General features: G+C 41.9%; 2 protein-coding genes across 2 annotated transcripts in view; one reads left to right on the top strand and one right to left on the bottom strand.

The window, feature by feature from the left end:
- Positions 1-9,124, bottom strand: part of LOC134149237 (NADH-cytochrome b5 reductase 3) — a 23,466-nt gene extending 14,342 nt beyond the window's left edge. The window contains exons 1-2 of the mRNA XM_062592139.1: positions 9,021-9,124; positions 3,703-3,855 (exon numbers count right to left, since the gene is read on the bottom strand). Of these exons, the coding sequence (XP_062448123.1) occupies positions 3,703-3,855; positions 9,021-9,041 (174 nt within the window). The 5' untranslated portion in view covers positions 9,042-9,124. The remainder of the gene's footprint in view (positions 1-3,702; positions 3,856-9,020) is intronic.
- Positions 9,040-25,844, top strand: LOC134136736 (poly(U)-specific endoribonuclease-B-like). Its single transcript, XM_062568781.1, has 8 exons — positions 9,040-9,193; positions 9,810-9,933; positions 18,057-18,156; positions 19,836-19,932; positions 21,132-21,253; positions 21,341-21,453; positions 22,935-23,088; positions 25,451-25,844. Exons 1-8 carry the CDS (start codon positions 9,040-9,042, stop codon positions 25,709-25,711), a joined length of 1,125 nt encoding a protein of 374 aa, XP_062424765.1. The 3' UTR covers positions 25,712-25,844.

The following is a 25,844-nucleotide window of genomic DNA, read 5'->3' on the forward strand; positions in this document are numbered from 1 at the left end:
ACCTCCATCCTCAGAAAGGTGATGGAACAGCTCATTCTGGGTGTCATCTCCAAGCATATGGAGGAACAGAAGGCAATCAGGAGTAGTCAGCATGGATTCACCAAGGGGAAATCATGCTTAACCAATCTGATAGGCTTCTATCAAGGCAAGACTAGCTGGGTAAATGAGGGGAGAGCAGTGGACATTGTGTACCTTGACTTCAGCAAGGCTTTTGACTCTTGTCTCCCATAACATCCTCCTACATAAGCTCAGGAAGCGTGGGTTAGATGAGTGGACAGTGAGGTGGCTCGAGAACTGGCTGAAATGCAGAGCTCAGAAGGGTGTCACCAATGGCGTGGAGTCTAGTTGGAGGCCTGTGGCTAGTGGCATCCCCCAGGGCTCAGTACTGGGTCCCATCCTGTTCAAGATCTTCATCAATGACCTGGATGAAGGGACAGAGTGCCTCCTCAGCAAGTTTGCTGATGATCCCAAGCTGGGAGGAGTGGCTGATACACCAGAGGGCTGTGCTGCCCTTCAGAGAGACCTGGACAGGCTGGAGAGCTGGGCGGAGAGGAACCTCCTGAGGTTCAACAAGGGCAAGTGCAGGGTCTTGCTACGGAGGAATAACTCCATGTACCAGTACAGGCTGGGGGCTGATCTACTGTGAAGCAGCTCTGCAGAGAAAGACCTGGGAGTCCTGGTGGATGACAAATTGACCACAAGCCAGCACTGTGCACTTGTGGCCAGGAAGGTCAATGGTGTCCTGGGGTGCATTAGGAAGAGTGTTGCCAGCAGGTCGAGGGAGGTGATCCTGTCCCTCTACTCAGCCATGGTGAGGCCACATCTCAAGTACTACGTCCAGTTCTGGGCTCCCCAGTAAAAGAGAAACATGGGGCTACTGGAGAGAGTCCAGCGTAGGGCTACAAATATGATCAGAGGGCTGGAGCATCTGCCCTACGAGGAACGGCTGTGAGAGCTGGGCCTCTTCAGCCTGGGGAAGAGAAGACTGAGGGGGAATCTTATCAATGTGTATAAGTACCTGAAGGGAGGGGGTCAAAGGGATGGGGCTAAACTCTTTTCGGTAGTGCCATGCGAAAGGACAAGAGGCAATGGGCAAAAATTGAAGCACAGGATGTTCTGCCTGAACGTGAGGGGGAATTTCTTCCCTGTGAGAGTGACAGAGCCCTGGACCACATTGCCCAGAGAGGTTGTGGAGTCTCCTTCTCTGCAGATCTTCAAAGCCTGCCTGGATGCAACCCTGTCTACCATGCTCTAGGTGACCCAGCTTGAGCAGGGGGGTTGGACTAGATTATCTCCAGAGGTCCCTTCCAACCTTACCGATTCTATGATTCTATGACAAAACAAATAGAAAGAATTTAACATGTATTTAAATGTTAACAGTAAAACATGGTAAAATATCTGCAGATGAACCTAAACAGTAACTTTTTAAATGGTGTGAACATTTACATAGCCTTCTATGAGGCCATCACATTTCTCACATGAAGCTTAAATATGAGGGACCTCAATGACAAAAATACTATCACAGATATCTCAAAATCAGATGAATTAATCTTTTCAATATAGAAGATTACTTAAGAAGGCAGTAGTGGATAGGAAGAAGATTAGGATAGCATCAAAATGCTTAAAGTTAAAAATTACCCTATCCAGCTACTCTCAAAACCACTTTTCATTTTTTGTTTTAAATACAATTAATTTTAGTGATCTGGCTGACTGTCTGACATTACAAACAGCTTCACAGTCATGTACAGTAGAGTGATGAATACCAGCAAGGTAAGAGGAATAATGAGTATTTTTAAAATATCAGGCTGAGCATGCACTGACAGCAACAGTACAAGGTGGAGTCAGCTTACTAGAATTCCTCTTGCATTTGAAGGCAAACCCTACCCAACTACACAGATGTCTTGAGTAGGTTCCTCCTCCATACTCATAGCCACGATTCTTTTCTCAGATGACTTTAAAATGTTTTTGTATAAATTATAGGTATTTTTAGATTAAAGTTCTTACCAATTTTTAATAACTTATAAAACAAACTATAATATTCCACAAATACTCTGATTTATATCCTCCCTCACTTAGCTGTGGATATGGCAGTGCTGTACATTACCATTAGTCACAAGGCTTGCACCAGATTTTTGGCACATGCTAGAAATCACTACTGGAAACACTGAATTATGGCAGAAATTAAAAAAGCAATTCTTGTACCAAGTTATCATTTCTCCAAAGCAATTTCTGTTTCCAGGACACATTTCTCACTTATGCAAAAAATTATATACATCCATCACTCAAATATTCTTGGTTGATCAAGGTATCAAGTGCAGCAACATTTCAGCATACATAACTCTTCATACAGAAGAGTTATTCCTCCATCCCAAGATAAAAAGTGTTCATAAAATAGCAGTAGAGGACAGTGAGAAAAAACAATATTTAGCAAAAAAAATCAGTGTGATTCGTTTTCTATTATGAACTAGTACATCAGAAAACTTCAAGTAGTTTGACTCTGAGGCACGTGCAATACCTCAAGCTTCATTCCCTTTTGTAGGCCAAGCAGATTGCATCTGTCAACACTGTATGCAACAGACTTCAGGAGGAGACGGGGAGTACATAGTAACAGCATTATTGCAGCACGCGGGGGAAGTAAATCCAGTAAAGAAGCCCAGCCCAAGCCATAGGGAAGCTTTCAGTTCCCAAGAAACCAGAGTTCACAATCAAGGTAATTGTTTCTTTGACAGACAGAACAAAAAGCAAAACTGTCAATGCTTTCCATATACTTTGAAGACAGCTCTTTTCCGCTCTGAAGTCCTTTTTATAAAAATAATTCTGAAAATTTTTTGACTAGCCTCACCTATGCAAATATTTAAAATCCATGTGGTTAAAGAACCAACATTACAGATGTTCTCAGGTATAACTTCACACTTAAAAGCCAAGATAACTATCTGATACTTTTGATGTTCATTTTATTGAAGAGAAATCTGAAGTTTTCAATTCTTGGCGGTTTGATTCTCTTCACATAGTTGAGTCATCAACTTTTGATACTGAGATTCACCAATGGAAGCGCTGAGGCTTTCCTCTAAAAACTGGATGTAGGGCTGAGCATCTCTAGGCGATACAGAACACCTTCCACATAGGGAAAAGTAGAAGCTGAGAGAGCTCAGCTGCTGCTGGGACTACATTGCTTAAAGATTTCTTCTATAATGCATCAGAGTACAAACATTCAATAACGGGAATCACTATCATCATACTTCTAGCAGCTACTGTGCTGAATGCTATTGATCACGAGAACTGCCTGCTCTGCCCGAGAACGTGATTTCTGCCTTGTAACCAATCCAGCAGTACAGATTTTAGGAATTTTTGCTGATGTACCCTACTGCCTGAGCCACACATGACAGAAACTGCTAACTAGTTTAATCATTTCTAAAGCAGTGTTCTCCACTCTCACTTGTTTGGAACCAAACTGGTTTGCAGGAATGTGCACTGCAACACTCAGTTATATTAGGCAAGGAGCATTTATAAATAATTTATTTCCTTAAAACCTAAACATTTGCATGATTTCACTAGAAACCAAACTCAGTAGCCTTCAACGCATCTATAGTCTCCAGTAAGTCACAGATCTGCTGCAACATTACCCAAGATTTAGGAAGCTATAAACATCTTACAGTATTCATGGAGTAGTGTTTGCACACTCAGCACTGTACATGGACTTACCTCTTTATCAATCAGCCTCAATGCATACTTCACTTCAGGATCCTTCAGAGTAATTGGAGGATGGGGATTCCTGAAAAACTTCAGGAAGGTCCTGCAGACTATCCATAATGGGTATGTCACTATCCATAATGGGTATGTCACTACCGAACCCAGCTGTAGCAATACAAGAAAAACATTATCACCGCTGTTTGCACAAAAAGAAAGTTATTTTCACAAGGAGGAAAGAACTAGTATGACATGATCAGACATGGCAGATCTAACAGCTCAAAAGAGAGCTATGTTTCTGTGCGCTAATAATATGAGCAGGAAGCGGAAGTATTAAAAAAATGCCAGTTAGCATAACATTAACTTTGTCTTACAAGCATATGGAGTTACTCCCGAGTTGTAACTTCTAGCACATGTTGCTTTTGACCTGTCATATCACAACACTCGTCAAATGCAGCCATTGTAGTCTGCCTTTTTTATACCCACTTGAGGGCAGACTTCACCCCTGGCATCTAGAAGGCCCAGGTTCAAGCCCCAAAGCACAGGAGTAGGTTCTACCCACATACTGTACCAGTCTTCCCAACCAAAGCCTCCCCAACTCTACACCACCAGCCAGCAGTAAGGCCTAATGTGTGGGCTACGTAGTTCTGAGAGATTCACACACTCAGGAAAGTACAGAAGAGACCATGCTGCTGCATGACAGCTGGAGGTGGGGAGACAGAAGGAGAGAGACAGAATCACAGACTAGTAGAGGCTGCAAGGGGCCTCTGGAGATCTGGTTCGACCTCTCTGCTCAGAACAAAGTCAATTACTGCAGGTTGTCCAAGACTGTGTCCAGCTAGGTTTTGAATATCTCCAAAGATGGAGAGTCCATAACCTCTCTGGACAACCTGCTCCAGTGCTTAGTCAACCTCACAGCAAGTTTTTTCCACAGATTCAGACAGAACCTCCTGTGTTTCAGTTTGTGCCTCCTGTCCTGTCACCGGACACCAGTGAAGAAAGTCTGGCCCCATCTCTTTATGCTCTCCCTTCAAATATTTAAATGCATTAGTAAGATCCCCCTGAGCCTGCTCTTCTCTGGGCTAAACACTCCCAGCTCTCTCAGCCTCTCCTTGTGTGACAGATGTTCCAATCCCTTAGTCATCTTTGTGGCCTTTTGTGGGACTCGCTCCAGTAAGTTGATTCATAGTACTGTCTTGTACTGTGGAGTCTAGACATGGACCCAGCAGTCAAGATATAGCCTCAGTAGTGCTGAGCAGATGGGAAGAATCATCTTCTTCAACCTGCGGGCAACATTTTTCCTAATGCAGCCTAGAATACTGCTGGCCGCCTTTGCCATGAGAGTGAATTGCTGACTCGTGATCAACTTGTCCATCTAGACCTCCAGGTCCTTCTCTGCAAAGCTGCTTTCCAGCTCGTCAGCTCCCAGTGTATAATGGTGCAGGGGGTTATTCCTCCCCAGGCGCAGGACATGCACCACCTACCTGGCCTTCTGAACATGACCCAATACCACATGCACTTTGTTCAGGCCTGCAGGGTGTCCAGGGAGCTGAGTATCTCTCACCTGCAGGCCTCAAGTGCAGACGCTACCAAACCAGCGCTTAGCTAAAGGCGCCTGCTCCCAGGCATACTTCTCTTGCCAAGTTAGCTAAGTACAATAACAGCCTAAGAAATCACCTTTTGTAGTAGTTTTGAAGAACAAGTTGGATGAACACTTGTCAGAAATGCTTTAGGTAAACTTGATCCTATCTTAAGACAGGAGAATAAACTAAACTATCACTTCCTGAAAAAAAATCCTCTCCAACTCTAAATTATTCAACGTTTTACTCTCACATAGGAGAGTGAAAAAACAGCATTAGTGTAGCATTTTTCCATAATACCTATGGAGAGAAAAAGAGGAGATTGAATAGAAAATTCAAAATTAACAAACTTCTTAAATGGCATACATTGCATTTACTGATTTTTGAAAAGAGTTCAGAGGGATGTCTGGTCTGCTTCCACTTTTATTTTGTTTTAAAGTGACCTGACCACTATTTTAGAATCGTATTTCTGTGTGTGACACGGCTGTTAAATAATGCATCAGCCTGACAGGAAGCTATGAAAAATGTCCTGCATTATTATTAAAATTCTGACAAAGTAATTTTTAATAGAAAAAAATGGGAGAGCATAAATTCTTTCTTCTCAAAATGCAGTTGTACAGATTTGAAAGATATCATCACTAGGTAGCTTGAAAGCACACTATGTCATACACACATACTGCATTTTTCTCCTTTAGTTGCAGATGCTGCCGGAACATCACAACTTGATCCTGAAAAAGCTGAAGTTTACAAGAATGTTATTCTCTAATTCCTGCAAAATCATCAGATTAGGGCAGCTGTGGTAAGAACTTTTGTTACAGAGTCAGAAAAAGGAGGGAAAAAGAGGGCAAGAGAGACATCTCACAGGATGATAAAAATGAGTAAAAGGAAGTGACAGAATAACAAATAAGTTATTTAATGAGAATTGCAACAGGTAACTAAGATCTGGTGGAGACAGTAAACTGAGTCCACAACAGATGTTTCAAATGTGATGTTAATATGTTAAAACAGTTTTATTTAAAGAGGTGGCCATCCTAAATGAGCAAAAAAGTAGCTGTGATCTAGCAGCTGATATTGGGAATTAAGAAACAAGCTCTGTCCCAACTCCAGAATGTATGTGCTTGCTGACAGACGATACGGAAGGCAGGAGAGTAGAGTTGCACACACCATCTCTGTAAATCACCTTCTCCAACTGCAAGCAGAGAGAAATCTTTTCTCCCACCCTTGCAAGTAACCTTTGGGTCATCGGCTGTCATATGCAAACTGCCATTATTATGTGTCACTTACTAAACAACTATCTCCTTCTTCCTCAGAGGTGCATAACCATCATTTTTTGAAGCAATTTTCTATTGAAACAGATTTTGTGATCTAGTGAAGATTAACTTTGATATACTCTTCTAACACAGCATTAACATAACAGAAGGCAATTTGTTATTCACCGTAATTTAATGCAAGAGTGCCATGGAATTTAGCCTCGAAAGGAACTAATAAGGAACTAAAAGAGCTGTGTTGTCATCTTGCAGGCAGAAAAATAAGAATTAGAGGTTAAAAGATTTCAAAAAAGAAAAAAAATTGTACTTGCTAAGAAATATACGTGCAGAGTTAATAATGCTCTGTATTCTCTTATCACAGGGTATATCAAGAAACCCATGAAAATAATTGCACTGCAGTCACAGAAGCTGCATTAATTTACAACAGAGCCAGCAGCCACAGCAGAGTGACTGGCTCCTGATAAGTCCAGCAGTCGCTAAATGAAGATCTGGTGATTCATAGTTTCCAATGGCACAAAGCTTTGCTAACACAGATTACAAAATTAATAATAGAATTGGAATTTTTACTAATGGAAACTGACTGCAATGGGAAAACAAAAAAAGGCTGGAAAAAGAAGAGAAACCATGCTATTGAGACTGCCAGCCCTTCCCACTGAGGCGTGGTGAGTAAAACATAGTTAAATGTTTGGAATTATATCCCTTGAGAAATGCATTTTACAGCCAGCATTAATTGAAATCCAAGAATATCTCAAGAAAAGGGCAACATACCAATCAGAAAGCACTGTAAATTGTGTAAGCTTATGGCAGGATATTCCACCAACTGCTCTGCAAACAAACAAAACAAATGCTTCCTTGCAAAGAAAACCTGTACCCTCAGCTCCAGTACCCCCTCTCCTACTTCTTCATGCAGACCCAATCTTCAAGTAACCTTGATTAAACGTTCTTCTCATTTATTTTTGAAGATGATAAAAGGATTAAGAGTTGGACATTCCTCTACTTCTGTAGCTTTCTCACCTACCTCACCCCCTTTTAAGTAATTTAATAAGCAGCTATATACCAAATTAGTATATCTTGCTCCCACCTCCATCCTGTTCCTCTCATGAACCTACAGCCAGAATTGTTTAAGCAGGTGGATCAGAGGAACAAGATGATATGTTAGGAAGCTGCTTAAAAAGGGTAATGATGCATGCTAAAGTTAGACTCACAAATCTCTCTCTTAGCCAGTATGATTCTGAAAGAGATCTCTACCACAACAGCAGCTGCAAGGCTAATATTTTTAAAGCCTTCGGTTTGGATACTGAAACGAATTGTTCACAGAATTGAGTAAAAAGAAAAAAAAAAATCCCTGAACATGCACACCACAGCAACCAACACAAACACTACTATTCTATACACCAGAGCATTCAGCGTTCATATATGCACAAATACCAAGGCCTATAGGGGTCAGCAACAAGAATATCAGAAAACTACCCTATTGTTAGCGTATTTAAGGAGCTATTAAAACAAATACTTTCTTTTTTCCTTCCTAGATTATCAGTATATAAGCATCAAATATACCAGTAATCTCAATCTGTAACCTGTTTGAATGACCTTTATTTTACAGAAAAACCTTAACAGCTGCAACAGCACAGAAATTCAGAGATGCTACTAAAAAACTCACAGGCATTCCTGTCTACTTTTGGGATCCACAGTGCAGTTATATTATACATATGTGAGTGTGTATACAAATATTTGTATATACACACGCACACACACGAATCACAGCATAATGCCATGGTTCTCTTCCCACCCACATTTAGGCCTCAGTGAATAAACTAAACGCCTTAGCTATGCTCAAAGTAGCCTTTATGGAAGAAGCTGGAACATGACTTTTCAATGGCAAAGAGATTTAAAAGCCCGATTTCTAGCTGGAGAGAGTCTGTGCAGTACTGACAGTAGTGAGAAAACAGAATTATGGAAGCTGGGATCTTAAATGCCTGCTGTCAAAAGCCAGCATCAAGCACTGGCCCCACAGTAGGCAGGATCTGGACCCTGCCTTTGGTGCAAAGGTTTGTTTAATCACCCATGACCGACAACCTAAACGCAGAATGGGTCGACGATCACTGCCTCCAAGGAGTCGATGATGGCACAGCTGCAGGCGTGCCCACCACGACACCTGAAATGTGAACACCGGCGCCCGCAGCTTGGCGGGGAGGCTTACAACAGCTGCATTTCCCCAGTGCTGATCCCACCGGGGCCACGAGCTGCGCATGGCTGACGCTCCCCCTCCCGCCAGCGCCACCCGGGACCGACCGTTACCCGCGGCCGGCGCCGACCGTTACCCGCGGCCTGGCCCGTGACGGCCGCCCAGCCTCGCTCCCGTCGCCCAGCAACCCCCGCCCTCCCGCCGCCCGGGCTTAGGAAGTCTGAGGAGGAGAGAACTCGCGCTGCCCGGCCGGCTAGCTGGTCGCACGCCCCGACCCCCTCCCCGGCCCGGGCCCCTCACCGTGCTGAGCCGCGCCCCCATGTCGGACCCCTGCGAGAAGCGGAAGGGCGGCGCGGCGCGACCCGCCCTGCCCCGCGGCGCGGCCCCGCAACGCCCGCCGCGTCACGTGGCCCCGCGCCGCGCCAATCAGCGCCGCGCAGCGCTCGCCCTCTGGCGGGCGGCGGAGGCCGTTGGCGGGCGGGGATGGCCGTTGGCGACGGCCGTTGGCGGGGCCCGAGGCGCGGTTCGGCGCCGCCGGACCGTGGAGGCTGGGGGGAGGTGCGACTGCCTGCCTGCCTTTCCGGGGGCGGGCCCGGCCGTTGCAGGCGTTACCAGGCTGTGCCGCTCCTGCTCCATCCCCCGCCCCGACCGGCAGCTTGGAGGGGGGGCGCCCGCCAGAGGGCGCCTGAGCCCTGCGCGGCGCCACGTCAGCGCGGCCGGGGTCGCGGTTGCGTGACGCTTAATTTATTTATGCCGGCTGACTGAAGCGCTGCGTCATGATGTCTGAAAATACCATCCTGGGAAATTTGTGGAAATGACAGCAACAAAACGGTCCTCTAAGCATGGCTTCATTTATCCGCTTTGGATGTTTATCTGATATGCTTGTCTGTACCCAAAAATGAACAAATAAAGGTATAGTTTTCACTAGCTAAGCCACTTCTGTGAGTTTGTCCTTATTGTACTATCATAGTGTATTAATACAACTGTCTTGCACATTACTAACAACAAAACGTAATGGTAGGAAAAACAAGTGTTCTACTTAATATATATTTATTTTTTAACAAAGTCTCTCTATCCTTTCAGGATAAGAAGAGGATAGCTTCTGGTTACCAACATCACAGCAAAACAATCCATATGTATCATGCAAATCTCTTAAGGGTCAACTTCCCCTGCTTACACTTAAAATAACATCAACCCCTGCCTGTAATTCAGAGTAAGTCATTAGTGCTGATGTATATCTGAAGAGTACAAAAACAACTTTGGAATAAGGGTGGATGCTTCAACCAGACTTAGGAAAATTTTGGTTTACAGTGATGTACGCAAATTAATGACTAGTAAGAAAATACAGCTTTATATCTGTGCTAAAGATAAAATGCCACAAGTTGTTTAATATGTTGTAACTTACAGTAAATGGGCAATGCTGATTCTTAGATATAGCTTCTCCTAAACAAACAAGCCTATATTTGATAGTCCTAATATTAAGATTAAAAAACAATAAAAAGAAGCACCTTTGTCCTGCCCCGGCCACTCAGCTCATACTGGAGTACTGAGCCATCTGCATGCCCCTGCATCTGCTTTCTCCCAGGGTTTGGTTTCTCCACAGATTTGCTGTCTGCGCAGGTGGCTAATGTGGTCATGAGAACAGTCATAAATCAGCCATGACTTACCCATCAAGTCTGGGAATTAGCACTGGTAAGTGAAAGCAGGTCTACAGAAGAAACTGAAGGTAAATGGGTCGCATCACTGCAAGGAAATGGGAAGGCTCTAAGTAATGGCACTTAGCTGCAGGCCTGAAGTTATTTATTTCTGGCATTTCTATGACAAAACACACCTGGCTGTGTAATCCTCTCTTAATGTTTCTCTTTGAGAAGCTGAGGCTTAGAAAACTGGGGAGATAAGTAGGAGACTGGGCGGGCACTGGGAACATGAAGCGTGGTGGGAGTGACTCTTTGAGGTGAGGCTGCAGCTTGAGACTTGCCTGGAGTGTGCCTCTGGTGCTGTTCAACGTCACCCTGGTTTCAGCAACGTACAGCTGTGCTGGAAGGCCAGCAGAAAGCAGTTACCTGGACACCTCTACAGGGAAGCTTGCTTAGGAGAACAGCTTGGGGAGACTTGAAGGCTAGAGCCAAATCCCTGGTGGAAATTTCCAGCGAAGTTCATTTCTCAGGAAGTTCATTTCTCATTTCTCTCTTCCTTGTATCCACACACAAAAGGTGAACTAAGGGCCTGCTTGAGCATCTCTGGGGAATGGATTCAGCCCTTTGTGGATGTGCAGAGTTTATTCTCAATGCCAGTCTCAGTCTCCCCAAGTAGCCCTGACCAACCAGCCTGTGTGGGCCCTCTAGGCATGTCTGAATCCTGCCTGCTTTGGTTCAGAAAGCCAGTAAATGGCAGTGTCCTTGCTCACCTTCTGTGGATCCACAAAAGAAGTTTAAATTACTTCTGAATGAGCACTGTCCTTTTTCAGGGAAGCTTAGGTGACTGACAAAAGAGGAGAGTTTCTCTAAAACAAACCAGCATTCCTCTATTGATCACCTTAGTTAGAAAAGCAAAATACTTAGGCCAGAAACTCACTCTTGGAAGCAGCATAGGCCTGCTTACATTCTTTAGAAACAGGCTTTATTCACAAGGTTTCTTTGATCCTTGACCATGGCAAAGCTTTGTACCTAATGGCTGATCAGCAATTTTGTTAAACAGAGCATCTTCTGCAAGTCTGTTGCCCTATGCCTTTTGGAAGAGCCATTCAAATGTGAGTTAGATGACCACACATCTTTTCCACCTTCCCTCATTCCAGAAAAGCAGAACAAAAAGCAGGGGAAGACATACCTCAGTTTGTCCACAACAAACAAAAAAACAGAGTTTTGATCCCCACAGATGTGTTTGCCTGTCCTGTGGAAGGAGTTTAACAAAACATTGCCTGGTTTCTTTAGCAGAGGAGGTCAACACGTAGTGTTAGCAAAACCATTCTCTGAACATCCAGGTTTTCTTAATGTGACTGTTTGTGTTAGAGCTGGGAATGACACGGGTTCTGCATTGTTTTCATTAGCCTTTGATCAGCTCTTCGTTTCTGCTGGCAAAGGGACCCTTTTATGTTCTTTGGGATCCTTAAGATTTTCTTAGCTCAACAGTTAAACCACAGGACAGAAGTTTTGCGAGAGATCTGAGTGCAAGTTTGGTTCAAATGGAGATGCTGCTTGTAACATAAAATTCCCTAGGCTTCCAAACTCTCTTTCCACTAATGTGATTAAAGACTTTTTTAAGTCTTTTAAGACTTTGTTATAGAAGGAATATGTTCACTGACTTATGTATTTTAAATTAAAGCCTAGGAAAAAGACTTCTTGCATTTAGATGATAAACACAGGCACTATATTTTTTGGTTTATCTTGCTTGCCCACAAAAGCATTAAATGATAATAAAAAATTGTAAAGAAAAGCTTCTGTTAAAATTAAAGATTTTGAATTTTGAGATACATTATTTTCTCTTGCCAGTATTAAAACAAAGCTTCATTTTTCAGTGTGTTAAGTGAGCTAACTACATGTCCAGTCCCACATGCAATTCCATGTGGCAGACATCTTCATTACCTGGAGCTTTGTTTGTCTCGAATGTGTTTCTTTGATAGGGTACATGGATCATAAGTACAGAACCATTTATGTAAATAAAAGCCTAACATCAAAACATTTTTGCTTCTGTATGTATAGAGTCCAAAACCTAAAGCTATGTCTTCAGGAATTAATATGAGGAAGGAAATTCAAAAAGAATTGATCAAACAAAAATAAGCTTTTAAACCTGAAGGGTTAATTTCACCACAAAATGAAGGCATGCATCCCAGGAAAGGTACTGCAGAGAGTACCTGTACTTACAAGCACCTGCCACCACTTGCTTCCAATGCAGTGCTGCATTTGTAAAACATTTCGTGGTTGTAATGCCTCCTAATGCTTAAAAGATCCCAACTAGCAATTTCAGCTGCAAGTACAAAAGCACAAGGTTTTTTATTTTTCTTCCTACCTATGATTTCCTAGATCCCTGATTTATTATCAGTTTCCCTTCCATTGCCAAAATATAACTGTGTATAAAACAGTAACACTGGAATAGCCTGTCCATTTCAGTCAAGGCTTTCAGATTTGAAGTGCTTTTTCTTGGGGTCTAAAACCCATGTAGGGATCTAAACTCTATTAATAAATAATCCAACATAAATCCAGAAGTAATGACACAAAGTTTGTACAAGGATCTAAAGTTTGTACAAGGATCTCAAATTCACATAGAAAACATATGTGGGAATGAAGCCAGCTCCACCATATCCTTCTATATTCTTTCTTGTACTGATTGCCTACAATGATAAGATGCCAAATGAGACTGGTGGACGTGGCTCTGACTTCCTAGAATTAGTACGTCTCTGCTGACAGAGGCATGAGACATGGTACAGTCATTACTTGCCATGTTTTACTGTGGGATTTAGCACCTCCTGCTTCTTTATTGCCTTTTTGCCCTGCCTGTCAACTGAGTGACAGTCCTAAGTGGGCAAGTGGAGTGTAAGACAGAGGCAACTCCATTTGTTGAACTACCAAAGGACTTCTGAGCTTCAGGTTGTGTTTTCTCTGCTTACTGTGTTTGCTAAAAGAAAAAATTCTTCCTGGCATGGCTAATGGGTAAGAGAAAATCACGTTAATTCTTTTTAACACCATAGATAGTGGGAAGGGATGTATTGGCTTGGGAAATATGTGTAAAAGAGGCTTACATGAAATGCAGCATTGCAGTAATCCTGCTGCTTGTTTCCATTCTGCTTTAGTAATTCACTTGAATGTAAAAAGTTGGTGAGGACTAAAAAGACCACCGAAACATAAACTGTTTTAGCTAAAATAGGATGATGCTAAGATTGTATTTTGCTTACAGGTACCTGATAATGTAAAATTACTTCTCTAGTCATCATTTGCCTGCCCAGGATTTTTTCAGAGTATTACTGAATAACTTTCTACTTTTATCACTTGACAATCAACTTTAATTTCCACCTACAAAATCAGTCTTATTAATTCTTTTGTTTTTCAAATATCTAATTTAAACTAAAAAAAACACTATTGAAGTCAGTAAAATAAATACAAACTGGTATAAGAAAGAAGAAAATCAAGAGAATTTCTTATATCTTGTATTAACTCTGTGAGATGGTGAATATATTTCACATTAGAACCATTTTTTAAATGAATAAAAACTTCTTGTAAGATTTTGCTCATCGAGTTTTCCAAATCCTCCTGCACCCTAGGCTGAGATTAAAGGATTTTTTTAAAATGGATATTGTTCAAAGAACCTGTGAAGATAAATTTACTTTAGAAAAGATGCTCAATCAAATCTTTGCAGGGCTCTGTGTGACCATTCGCAATATATGTTTTTCTTGATTTGACTTACTGACTTGATTCTCTGCTGACCCGTTGATTCTTTTCATCTCTTGAGTCATTTCTGATTTATCACAATAAAAGATATTTTGTTAGGGAATTGTTTTGTGCAGAGTGGAGGTTTCGTACAAGAAAATCACTTGGAAAAAATGGTATTTCATTTCATTTGAAAACAATAATAACAATGGAGATTCCTTTGCTCTAGCTGTTCTGCTGTTAACCCAGAGTTACTGTTGCAAAGACCCTCCCCAAAAGTTTTCTCAGCTCTTACTGCTAAGTAAATGGTTTTTGTTATTGGTCTGGTGTTCTGTGCACTTAAATTTGAGCAAGACTCCAACTGGACAAAATCCAATTGGCCAGACTTCATGTGTAAAAATGATTGATTTGAAATCACAAATCTAACAACTGAGTGATATCAATATAGGGAGGCAATTAGTAACTAATGATGAAGATCTCTGATTTGAGTCGTAAGTGCAATCATATTGAAAACCAGAAGGTATATACATAATACTCCTTTTCAGGAAAACTTTACCTAAATGCTGTATGTCATGGATTTACATGAAGTATTGCATTTCTTCACTTTGATGTTATTTTAGCTCATATATGTAGGTTACATTGCAGGCCTTTTTTAAAGAAATACTGTCCTGAAACAGTTTTTACAAGATGACTGTGTAAGTTGCTAAAGTTCTTTGCTTTGACAGGAATATATTTCTCTTTATTCTAACCTGCAGGTATAATGTGTACAGTTACTCTCTCTCCTCTTTAAGGAAATGAAAGAGACACCAAAAAGGAGCTGAAGAGTCTGTGATGATATTTTGGTAGCATCCAGCACAGGAAAAGCAGAGAAAAGGCATTCACTTTATAAAATCAAGTGATTTTAAAGTCTTGGGGCACATTTTCTGAATGCAGGAATACATTTAGCAGGAGAATGTTTACTAAATAAATATGAGGACTGAAAACCATAGGTATGTTCTTGCTGTGACCGTCTTCTGAGTAAAGATACTTTGAGCTTGTCTCCACGAGTGCATGGAATATACCATAACATTTGTAGAGGAGGAAAGACCAAGCAGAGCCCAACTGTCCTTCATAAACAGCACAAATCTGCCAAGAGCAGACCAGAACCAAGAACAAGCACGAGGTATTGCAGGGAATGACAGATTCTCTGTATGGAGAAGACAATTTTCACCAAAATATGTATCTACTAAAATGTATGTATACAGAATACTATGTAGTATAGTACAAAATACTAAAAAGAGAAAGCTATCCTCCCCCCCCCAATATTTCACATACCTTGAATTTTCAATAGACAGCACCTCTCCCCCATGGGTGATAACTTAGTTGAAGATAACAAAACAAAAGCTCCATTAAACATAGCATGGACATATTCAAACAGATAACATCAGTCAATGCAGTGGAGTAGACAGCAGAAACATCCAGAAAGCAGGAAAAAAGTGACCCAGTAAAATTAGATGAGTCCAAGGTAGCATGAATGCAGACAGCATTTGAAGTTTGAAAAACATCTTTGGTAGTCTTCTGTGAACTTGCAGATCCTGTTCTTGGACTTCAGCTGAGCTATTGAGAAAAACAATTTTCTGTTTAGTGCTGATCTGTAAGCTCTTCAGAAGAGGAATTACTATCCTCAAGACTCAGGATAGATTGTGGAGGTAGAGTTGAAAATAAATAAGAATGCTGCTCTTGCTTGCGTCTGTGATATGCTGGGCAGCTAATTCCCTCTGAAGTTGAGTGGGTATCCTGTATGGGCTGTGCAGTCAGTATTGCTAATGTGATGCCACAAGCCACACTTCTACTTTATATGCAGAGCATGGGGTTGAGCAAGGGCTAAATATATAGGCTTTATGTCAGCCTCATTCTACTCTACTGTAAGACCTATGCAAATAGTTGTTCTGTGCAAAAACCTTCCTTCATATTGATGTTTAACCCAGGCAATAAACACATCATTTGGTTCCCATATACTAGAACTTTTAGTCCTTTTCCTTCTTTCAGTTATTTCATACCTGTTCAAGCCAAGTGATTTTGTAGATTTTTTCCCATCAACAATAATCTCAAAGTATCACAGAGCCAGAGAAAAAACAGACCATCAGTGCCTCCAGCACAGTTTAGGTATGTGATGGCTCAGATTCCCAGCTGCAGGAGACTTAGGTGTGGCAGCTGAAGTAGTTACTTCGGTTGCCTGCCCTACCCTTCAGTAGGAGATTGCTTTCCTCACACTGAATATCAGATGTTCTTCTTGCTTTTGAGCTGCTGTGGTTTGTCCTCTGGTGTATTAATATAAAGAAGCCAATTTTGACTCTTAACTCAGGCATGTGAATTTCTTTAGGTGATAATTCCTCAAGGACTTTTTCAGCACTTTAATCTTAGGTTGTAGGGGCTACATCGCAGAGAAAAAGGATTGCTCAATAAAGCAAAGTTGCAGTTCTCCAGGCACAGTCTGCTACTTTTTTTTCCATCAACATGGCACGTAGAACAGCAGTTTCTGAGACAGACGCACAGTCCAGTACAGGATGAGGCACGTAAAACCTTGTTGTGTTGCTTCTGAAGCAATCTCCCACCATTTGACTAATGCCCTCTTTTCTGTTACGAGTTCTGTGCCTTCCCTGCCAACAACAGGGTGTGCCTGTTCGACTCACTGTTTCACTCCTTGCTCTCTGGCTGCCTGTTGCACAGCTTTCTCTGTGCAACCACACCTGGGCTGCCACATCAGGAGACTGAACTTACCACAATATTTGTTTGCTCTTTCTGCTGAACAGCATGGAATCTGCCACTGGCTGGAGGATGCAGTATCTCCAGCCAATAGAAAGATAGGACGTAACAGTTACCAGTCAGGAGGTTCACAGCTGGGCTGAAGGTGCCTTGGTCCATTTTAGGAAAACTAGTTGTTAAAATCATAAGTTGCTCAAATGACAATTTAGGGGGGAAAAATGCCCATATTGATAAACTTTTCTGCACTTTTTTTCTTGAAAACATCTGCTTTAGAGCAGAAGTTCAGGGGTTCTTTTCTGGGCTTCAGTGCGTGTGCTGCTTTGTAACTGATTAATTCAACTGTCAGTCATTTTAAGACTAATCCACTCCTCTCACTTCTCCTCCGTATTCTGTCTTGATCTGGTGTGTCAGTGTGTACATAATGTCCTTGAACTGGAGCTACTCTTGGGCAGTTCATCACAGTAACAAATCTTCCTAAATCTTGTTGATGAATGGATGGATAGATTTCTGAGAACTATACACAATTATGCAGGATAAAAGTCCATTAAAAGGAGGAAAGGACCAGCCTATGTGGGTTTGTATGAGCATTTGGGATCAGTGCGCAAGGGAATTTTATTGTATAGAACCTCTGTGTTTTTAGCATCTTAGTGACTCTTAATTACTCATCTAGCTTTATGCTAGTGTAACCATGCATATGGGCAAAGGAGAGCATCTCTTATGAGGGTCCTGCAGTACTGAGATCGGGGAATTTGGTAGAAAGAGTGTGTGTAAGATTGCTGCTAGAAAAGCAATCATACAGAGAACTTTTGCTTTCTGCTTTGTTGAGTAGTGTTGCTGCTTGTTGTCTGCTGATAACAATCTTCTGCTTGCCTGTGATTTGTATATAGAATCCTTCTGAATGAAACACCAGCATCTTCATTTTTATTTCAGTGCATGGAAAACACCAGGGAGGCTTAATAACTGGCATTTTGTTAAAATATATTCTAAAATAACTTGAAGGAAGAGGCTCAAATTCCGTTACAGGTTACTTGCATTCTTTAGGTTTTAACACCAACCATATGCTATATGGTTTTCACAGCAACACTGACAACAAGGTGTTGGGAGAAGAGAAAGCTCTCCTGATAACAAATTAGTATCCAGAACATGGTTAGAGTGATACTAAAAGACTCTAGAAATGACTTTCATAAATGCCTAACAGTATATGTCTTTTTCAACATGTATTTCTTGGCAGGAAGGGCTTAAACCATGAACTTTCTAAACTTTTCAATGAGATGTGGGATATGGATGTTAACCGCTTTATGCCTGGGAAAGACTACACAATTGAACTGCAGGTAATTAATTACTAAGTAACATAAGGATTAAGGGCAGGATGGTGTAGGAAAAGGCATACATGAAACTGCCTTCTGTTAACAGCTGCCTATGCTTCATAATTTTCATTAATGGCATGGTCGGGACTTTCTGATGAGGAAGAGTCAGCTGGGAGATGGAATAGTACAGAGAAGGCAGGAGGCTGAATGTGTTAATGGTTCACACTCTGTCTGGAAGCTAGTTACAAGTGGAGTACCCCTCAGGGGTCTGTCTTTCGTCCTGTACTATTTAATACCTTTATCAATGACCTGGAGGACGGGATGCAACCTTTCCAAATTTTCAGCCACCAGCAAATTGGGGAAAGCAGTCAATATGCTCAAGGGCAAGGCTGCCACTCAGGTAGACCTAAACAAATTGCAGGAATGGGCTGAAGGAATCTCATGAAATTCAACAGGGACAAATGCAAATGGACTGGTTACCCAGAGAAGTTGTGAAATCTCCATCTCCTGCAAGTTTTCAAGCTCTAACTGGCCAAAATCCTAAGCAATACAGTCTGAATTCAGTGTTGATCATGCTTTAAGCAGAAGGGTGGACTGGTGACATCCTGAGGTCCTCTCCACTCTAGATATTTCTGTGGCTGTGGATTGGATGTTTGTATTTGTGTATGACTTCACTGAGGGAAAAGATGAGGCAAGTCCCAAATCATTCTTGGAGGACTGGAGGAGGACACAGAGGGAAGAGGATCCCTGGGTCTCTCCTGATGAGGGTTTTGGGGTAGTTGCTGTCACTCCCAGGGAACTGTGAGGGAGAAGTAGGCATCAGATTTCACGAGCAGCCATTTCACTCCCTGCTGGCTCAGTGTGGTGCAAACATGACTGTGTGTTGCAGCCACAAAATTGCAGCAGGTCACTGAATTAATGAAGTTAATATCCAATTTTGTACTTGGGTGCTCACACACTTTACTACAATGTTGCTTACTATTATAAGATATAATTTTCTATTCCTGATAAACTCCTGAGAGGAGTACCTACCTCTGGCCAGAATGTGTGTTGGGCAAATCTTCTCCCATATGGCTCGTTTCTTAAAACAACACTCTAGTTACCCCTTGCCTATGTTCACAAACTGCTACTCACCTTTTGTGCAAAGCTGCTGGACCTGCACAGAGCTGTCTCAGCTCCTCTCTGGCGCTGAGGGTGGCTGTGGTCATGAAGCCAAAAAGAGAAAACAAGGGTTGAATGTGAGAGAGCCTACTCAGAAGATGGCTGGGTTAAGCAGTAGCAGAGAGGAGAAGAGGATTAGACTGGTTAGCTTGGGTAGCAGGCTTGGGACTCAGGAGAGAAACAATACCTCTATCACCCCTCTCTATGGTCTCATAAACTTTATGCAGTGGGTCTGTGGATTACAAGGGAACAGAGCAGGAAGGTGCCTTTTTAAAATCTGGGCCATCACATGGGTAATCACAATCATCTCTGAAAAAAAGTCAGCAAAGGAATTTCAAACTCTTGTAATGCCAGAGATTATGTCTTTTCTTCTTGATGCTGAGTCTTCTTCTGTAATATCTTCTCTTGTTCCTAAGATGATCATTCATAGCAAAGAATTTTGATCATATTATACTTATTGTTTTGATTATAGAGACAGTCAGTGTACATTCTCTGTAAGTACATTTTGCTTTGTTATTGTTCTATTGTGATGTTTTTCCTAGGGAAAAGCAGGTGACAGTGCTACCCAAGACAGTGCATCCAGACATCTGTTTCACTATGTAAATGAAGAACGTATGAAGAGCATAAAAACTTTTACAAGTGAGATATGTTGTTCTGTTTAGGATGGAAATGACATAGAGAATCTATCTTGTTTTTTATGCATTTTATTGGAATATAACATTGTATATAATTTTGATGGTAAGATGAGAAGGAGGTGAAGATCTTCAGGCTGTCTATCATTTGAAAGTAATTTCCCCAACATCTGCGATGAGGTCATGGAGATTACCCGTAGCCTCAGCCTCAGGAAGAACATTGGTTTGTGCCTTAGCCACAATCTGGATTTCTCTGAGGTTCTTTCACTACAAAGTGAAATAGATGAGAGACTCTGTTATTCCTTTGATGTTCTTCCATATATTAAAAAAGAAGCCAAATTCCACCTTCATCATTTGCTTACAGCTTTCTTTTTCCTTTCAGAGAGCACTGAGTCTACAGCTACTGCTTGCATTTCTGAGAGTGCTGTACTTCAAGCACATCCATGAATTCACATTTCTCAAGCTGGAGTTACATATGTTGCTAAGCTGATCACAGAGTTGGCATAAGGGGGAACCATTTTCTTCTGTTCCCCTGACACCTCTCTGCCACACAACCCTGTCCCTAGTGAGGTAGCTCTGGTATTCACTGAATACCAGTATTCAACTTACTAACCTGGTAGGAAAATATAGGTTTTGGATCTCAAGTATTTTTCTGTCAGCTTTCTGTGCTGAATCAGCCCACAGAGTTTCCTGAGTGTCAGAGCTGGTGCAGTCAAAGTGATGGGAGGGAATGCATAGCAAAAGGAGAAAATGAACCCATCCATTTAGTGGTCATGAGTTCAAGCTCAAGCTGTCTCATGTGGATTCATGCTGCATTGTTCCTCTACTGAAGTAATGCCCACAAAGTCTTCTGCCAGCATAGCTGAAGTTCATAAGCCTGTGTCTGTGTGTTCAGTGATTTGTTTTGGTAGAAGCTCATTACTGCTTCTGCCACTTGGGTCCATAGGGGAGCTCAATAGGGAGTTGTTTATAGGTATCTTTTGCAGCAGTGATCTGGCTTTGAGTCCAGCCATTCACCTAACAGTGTAGCTGAGAATTGAATTTGGTGTATAGAGGAGTGTCCTTGTCTAGGGTCAGTCAAGGCATTGCTATATTATATGGCCTTATTTATATGATAGAACTGTCTAATGGTTGCACCACAGGTGTCATTAAACATATGTTTTGTTCATCTGGATGAACATGCTGAAAGTTTTTATTTTTCTGTAGCCTTTATTTCCTTATTGGACAACTATGAGACATCAACTGGTGTAGCAGAAGTAGTGACTCCAGAAGAAATAGCTGAAAACAATCGTTTTCTTGATGCTATCTTAGAAACTGAAGTCATGAAAGTGAGTAACAGATGTTACTTTTTAAGTCACTGAAAACGCTGAATTGAAAAGTAAACAGTGTATATGTCTTTGTTATCTAACCTCCAGCTAGCTCATCAGTATCTGGTTAAAAAAAACCTGTCGGAGCCAAACCTTACTGATTTCAAATCTCAGCTCTATGACATCTGGTTTCAGCTCTATGCCAGAAAAGAAGGCAACAGGTATGTTTGATTAATATGGCCCCTGATAATCCTCATGCTATTCTGATTTATGTAAATAAAGATTGAGTTCTGCCTATTAGATACAAAAATGGAAGACATCTCAAAATTTGGCCAAAATTACGTGTTCATTGTTTTTGCACAGACCACTAGACTTCTGGGTGTCTCTAGTCCAAACTCCCTGCTCAGAGCAGGATTAGATAGAGTAGGTAAGGGCCTTGTCCAGCTGAGATCTGATTATGTGCAAGGTTGGAGCGTTCCAACTTTGGTTCTCTGAGCAACTTGTTCCAGTAAAAAATATTTTTATATATATATTTAAGTGGGAATTCCTATATTTCAATTTGTGCCCATTGCCACTCATCCTGTCACTGGGCAGCACTGAGAACAGACTGATTTGTCTTCTTTAGTCTCCTCTATCATATATACAGATTGATAAGATCCCCCTAAGCCTGCTCTTCTCCAGGCTAAACACTCTCAGCTGTCTCAGCCCCTCCTCATATATCAGATGCTCCGGTCCCTTAATCATCTTTGTGGCCTTTTGTGGGACTCCTTCCAGTAAGTCTATGTCTTTCTTGTTCTGGGGCCTAGACATGGATCCAGCATTCCAGATGTGGCCTCATCAGTGCTGAGTAGAGGGGAAGGATCACTTCCCTTGACCTGCTGGCTGTGCTCTTCCTAATGCAGCCTAGAAGGCCATTGGCTGCCTTTGCTGCAAGGGCACATTGCTGGATAATGTCCAATTTGTTGTCCACTAGGATGCCCAGGTCCTTCTCTGCAAAGCTGTTCTCAAACTGGTCAGCCCCTAGTGTATATTGCTGCAGAGGGTTATTCCTCCCTAAGTGCAGTTGCATTTCCCTTTGCTGAACTTCATGAGATTCCTGTCAGCCCATTTCTCCAGCCTGTCAAGGTGCCTCTGAATGGCAGTACCACACTCTGGTGTATCAGCCACTCCTCCCATCCTCTGCAACATGCTGAGGATGCACTCTGTCCCATGATTCAAGTCAGTAATGATGATATTAAAACAATATTGGCCCCAGCATTGACTCCTGGAATACATAACTAGTGACTGGACTCTGTATCACTCATCACAATCTTTGACCCCAAAATTTGAACTAGTTTTCAACCCACCTCACTGTGCATTTATCTAGTCCACATTTCATCAGCTTGTCTATAAGGATGTTATGGGAGACAGTGTTGAAAACCTTGCTAAATTCAAGATAAATAACAATACAAATATGACTTTAACTAACAACCTTAATCATCAAATAGAAATACAGACTTCATGACTAGATTTCATGCAATTTTTGTGCAAAATAGGAAAGAAAACCCAACAAACCCCAAACAAAACCTGACAAATAAAAAAAATTCTAATTGTTCATAGATTAACCTAAGCAAGTTTGCACATCTTCTGGCCTTTTACCTCAGCCAGTCTGAACTATCTAAACAAAGAAAAAGCTAATTATTATTCTTCTGATTTATTGCAGACCTGATTCCTGTGGTTTTGAACATGTTTTTGTTGGAGAGACAAGACGTGGCAAACAGATCTTAGGTTTGCACAACTGGGTGCAATTTTACTTTCAGGAAAAGCGTAACCAAATTGACTACAAGGGGTATGTTGCCCGGAAGAATAAAAACAGGGTAAGAATGAGTTGTGTGCCTTTACAGATAAGATAAATAGATCCACAGAGAATAGCTGTGGTAATGAACCACGTCACCATGATGCAGAGCCAGGGTTGGGTTTCCGCAGTCACTGACATCTCCCACTCATGCTCTTCCCACTGTCACTTGTGGCTATTGCACATGCAGCAGCTGTCCACAGCTCTGGACTCCTTCAAGATATACTGAGGCTAAAAAGCTCAGAGCAAAACTAGTCCTTCAAACACAAAATTCTTTTGCGATTCCCCTATCTTTAAGTGAAATTGGACAGAAACCCTGTTAGTCTAATGCCTTTTAAGTCTCAGTGCAAAGGTCCTGTGCTGAGAATTACTAAGACCAGGCTAGAAAAGGTACTTTGCTGAAGAGGCAAGTGATTATGGGGTTCATGCAATATACAGTGTTGGATTCTTATTGTTGGGAGATTTGGTAGCTCACCCTTTGGAAGCTGAAGCTATTGAAAAGACTTCTTCAGCTTCAGAGATTTTTGAATTAGACTTATTCTGTGCTGTTGCTTCCTTCTTTCAAACCAAGGCCTGTAAATCTCATTTCTGAAAATTATGAGGCACTGATAGGTTGGAACCAGACTACTAAAAAGTGAAGCTTAAAAGCTGTTTTAGGACAATGCATTCAAGTTTATGAAGTAAAATAGAAAGCTTTGTCTGGATCTACTGCTTATTTTGCAGTGGGTGAAGAGAGCACAGGCTGATGCACCAGCCCCAGATGCCATGTCCCCTTAGCAGCAGTGTTTGGTAGGGGCTGGAGCAGACAGCATTGCATGGTTAGCTCCTGAGCTGCTAGCTGTCTCCTCTCAGTTGCACCAACGGCACAGCAATGGGCTGGGCTGTTATTGCCCCACTTAGGGTGGCTCCAACAGCCTGGATACCAGGGCACTGTACAAATGGGACTCTACAAATTGGTGGGCATCGTCGTTTTTTTATTTTTCCTGGCAGAAAAGTGCTATTCCACCGCTTCTAAAGGAAGCAGAAGAGGGTCTCTGTCCTTTTTCACAAAGTCTTAGAGACCTTTCTAGTACTCAGCAAAAGCATGGGATACCAAATTATGTCTGGTGACCTTTTCAGTTTTATTTTCTTACTGGTTAGAAAGTCTTTCTGTGCATGATTAGGTTGTGCTGGCCCCAGGAGTCTTGCCAGTGCAGCCTAGTAGGTGCTGTAGAAGCCAACTCACCAGTGCAGTGTGGGTCTCTCAGGCATCGGAGCTGGGTGCTGTGGGTGCTGCCAGTGATGTGGGTGCCCAACACTGTTGCGAGTGTGCCAGTGTGAATACTGAGCAGCCTGTGAGGAACCATTACAGTGCCAAATGAAACATGGGTATAGGTACAGTGCCAAATGGAGCACAGGTACTTCCAATGGCTAGCCAGTAGGAGCTGGCCCTCTCTGTTGTTCCTTATTACATGTGCAAACAGATACTACTACTATAGGCTCAAATGCTTTGAACCTACTCTTGACCAGGTGTAAAAGCAGAAGAAATACTAGCATCCCCTTGAGCCCAGCTGCTTTTGCACAAACTATTTCTAACAGCAGTGCTGGTGTTTAGGGAATTACAAAACAGCTGAAGCTTAATGGATACAAATGAACACATATGCTCCAGAGGATAGGGAAAAGATACAGGACCCAGGCATAGCAGCAATATGGCAGGGTGAGGGACAACATGTGCCTCTCCTTGAATCTACCACAGAAGCGCAAAGGGACCAGATCTATATCTTTGTCTCTCCAGAGCATAGATTTCAGATTTTCTAGTCACAGATCACTTGTGATAAAGGCAGATTCACTGTGGCAGTTGGCTAGAGAGAGATCCAGATTGGGACAGTCAAAGGAGTTCTGTGGGGTTGGACACTCACCTGTAACACTTCTCAATGAAGATCGATGTGAACTGGGAGTTCAGTTATTTCTTGGCCTTCTATAAAAATGCCCGCTAAAACTCATTTGTAATGGCATTCAGTGTGAAGGAGTCTACTCTATTTTGGTATCTTTTGGGAACAAGAATGGAGGAAAAAAGCAAGGGAACTGGCCTAAACTGCTTTTTATCTATTGTCTTTAGAGGTATAAGATTACTTTAGGTGGGAAAGATAAAACAATTTTCAAAGCCTGGAACCGTAAACATGAACCACTTACATCCGGTAAAATTTAAAAGGAGTCTAACCTGTGGACTTACATCTAGAACAGTTCTTTTACATCCCTCATTCCCAGTGCTCACTCTTGATACAAACCCCTGAATGGTAGAGTGACTGAATCCTGCAATTTCTTCTAAAATCCAGAATCTAAAATTGTAGCTTTCTGGTCACAACACTGTTGGAGATTATTCCATTGTTTGTTTCTGCTTTCAGCCTGACAAAGATGACCAAGTTTTGAGCCTCCAGTTCACTTGGAAGGGCTTGGTAAAGCCAATTGGAAGCACCTTTGTTGGTGTCAGCCCTGAGTTTGAATTTGCCCTTTACACTGTCATTTTTCTGCTGCATAAAGAAAATGTCGTACGTGAAACAGTGAAGATAGAGGAATATGAGCTACAGATAGTAGTTTGTCGCCATGGGCAGCACATTGGAACAGCCTATCCGGTACTTCTTGGCACTAGTAATGAAGACTTGTAGTGACAGTGATCAGGAAACATTTTTTTTTTTAAAGAAGGAGTAAGTTAGCGATTTATTTCTAGTACCAATTTATAAATCATTCATTTTTGGGTTGCAATAAAGTGTTTAATGAATAATGTGCTACAATTCTGTA

The sequence above is a fragment of the Rhea pennata genome, chromosome 1 (genome assembly GCF_028389875.1).
Source record: "Rhea pennata isolate bPtePen1 chromosome 1, bPtePen1.pri, whole genome shotgun sequence".
NCBI classification, from domain to species: domain Eukaryota; kingdom Metazoa; phylum Chordata; class Aves; order Rheiformes; family Rheidae; genus Rhea; species Rhea pennata.

What these genes read in the sequence shown, in the direction of transcription:
- LOC134136736 (XM_062568781.1), top strand. Translation starts at nt 9,040, where the DNA reads ATGTCGGACCCCTGCGAGAAGCGGAAGGGCGGCGCGGCGCGACCCGCC. An exon ending in ACCCCTGCCTGTAATTCAGA is followed by an intron (nt 9,934 to 18,056) that starts GTAAGTCATTAG and finishes ATTTCTTGGCAG; the next exon opens with GAAGGGCTTAAACCATGAAC. An exon ending in CCCGGAAGAATAAAAACAGG is followed by an intron (nt 23,089 to 25,450) that starts GTAAGAATGAGT and finishes TTCTGCTTTCAG; the next exon opens with CCTGACAAAGATGACCAAGT.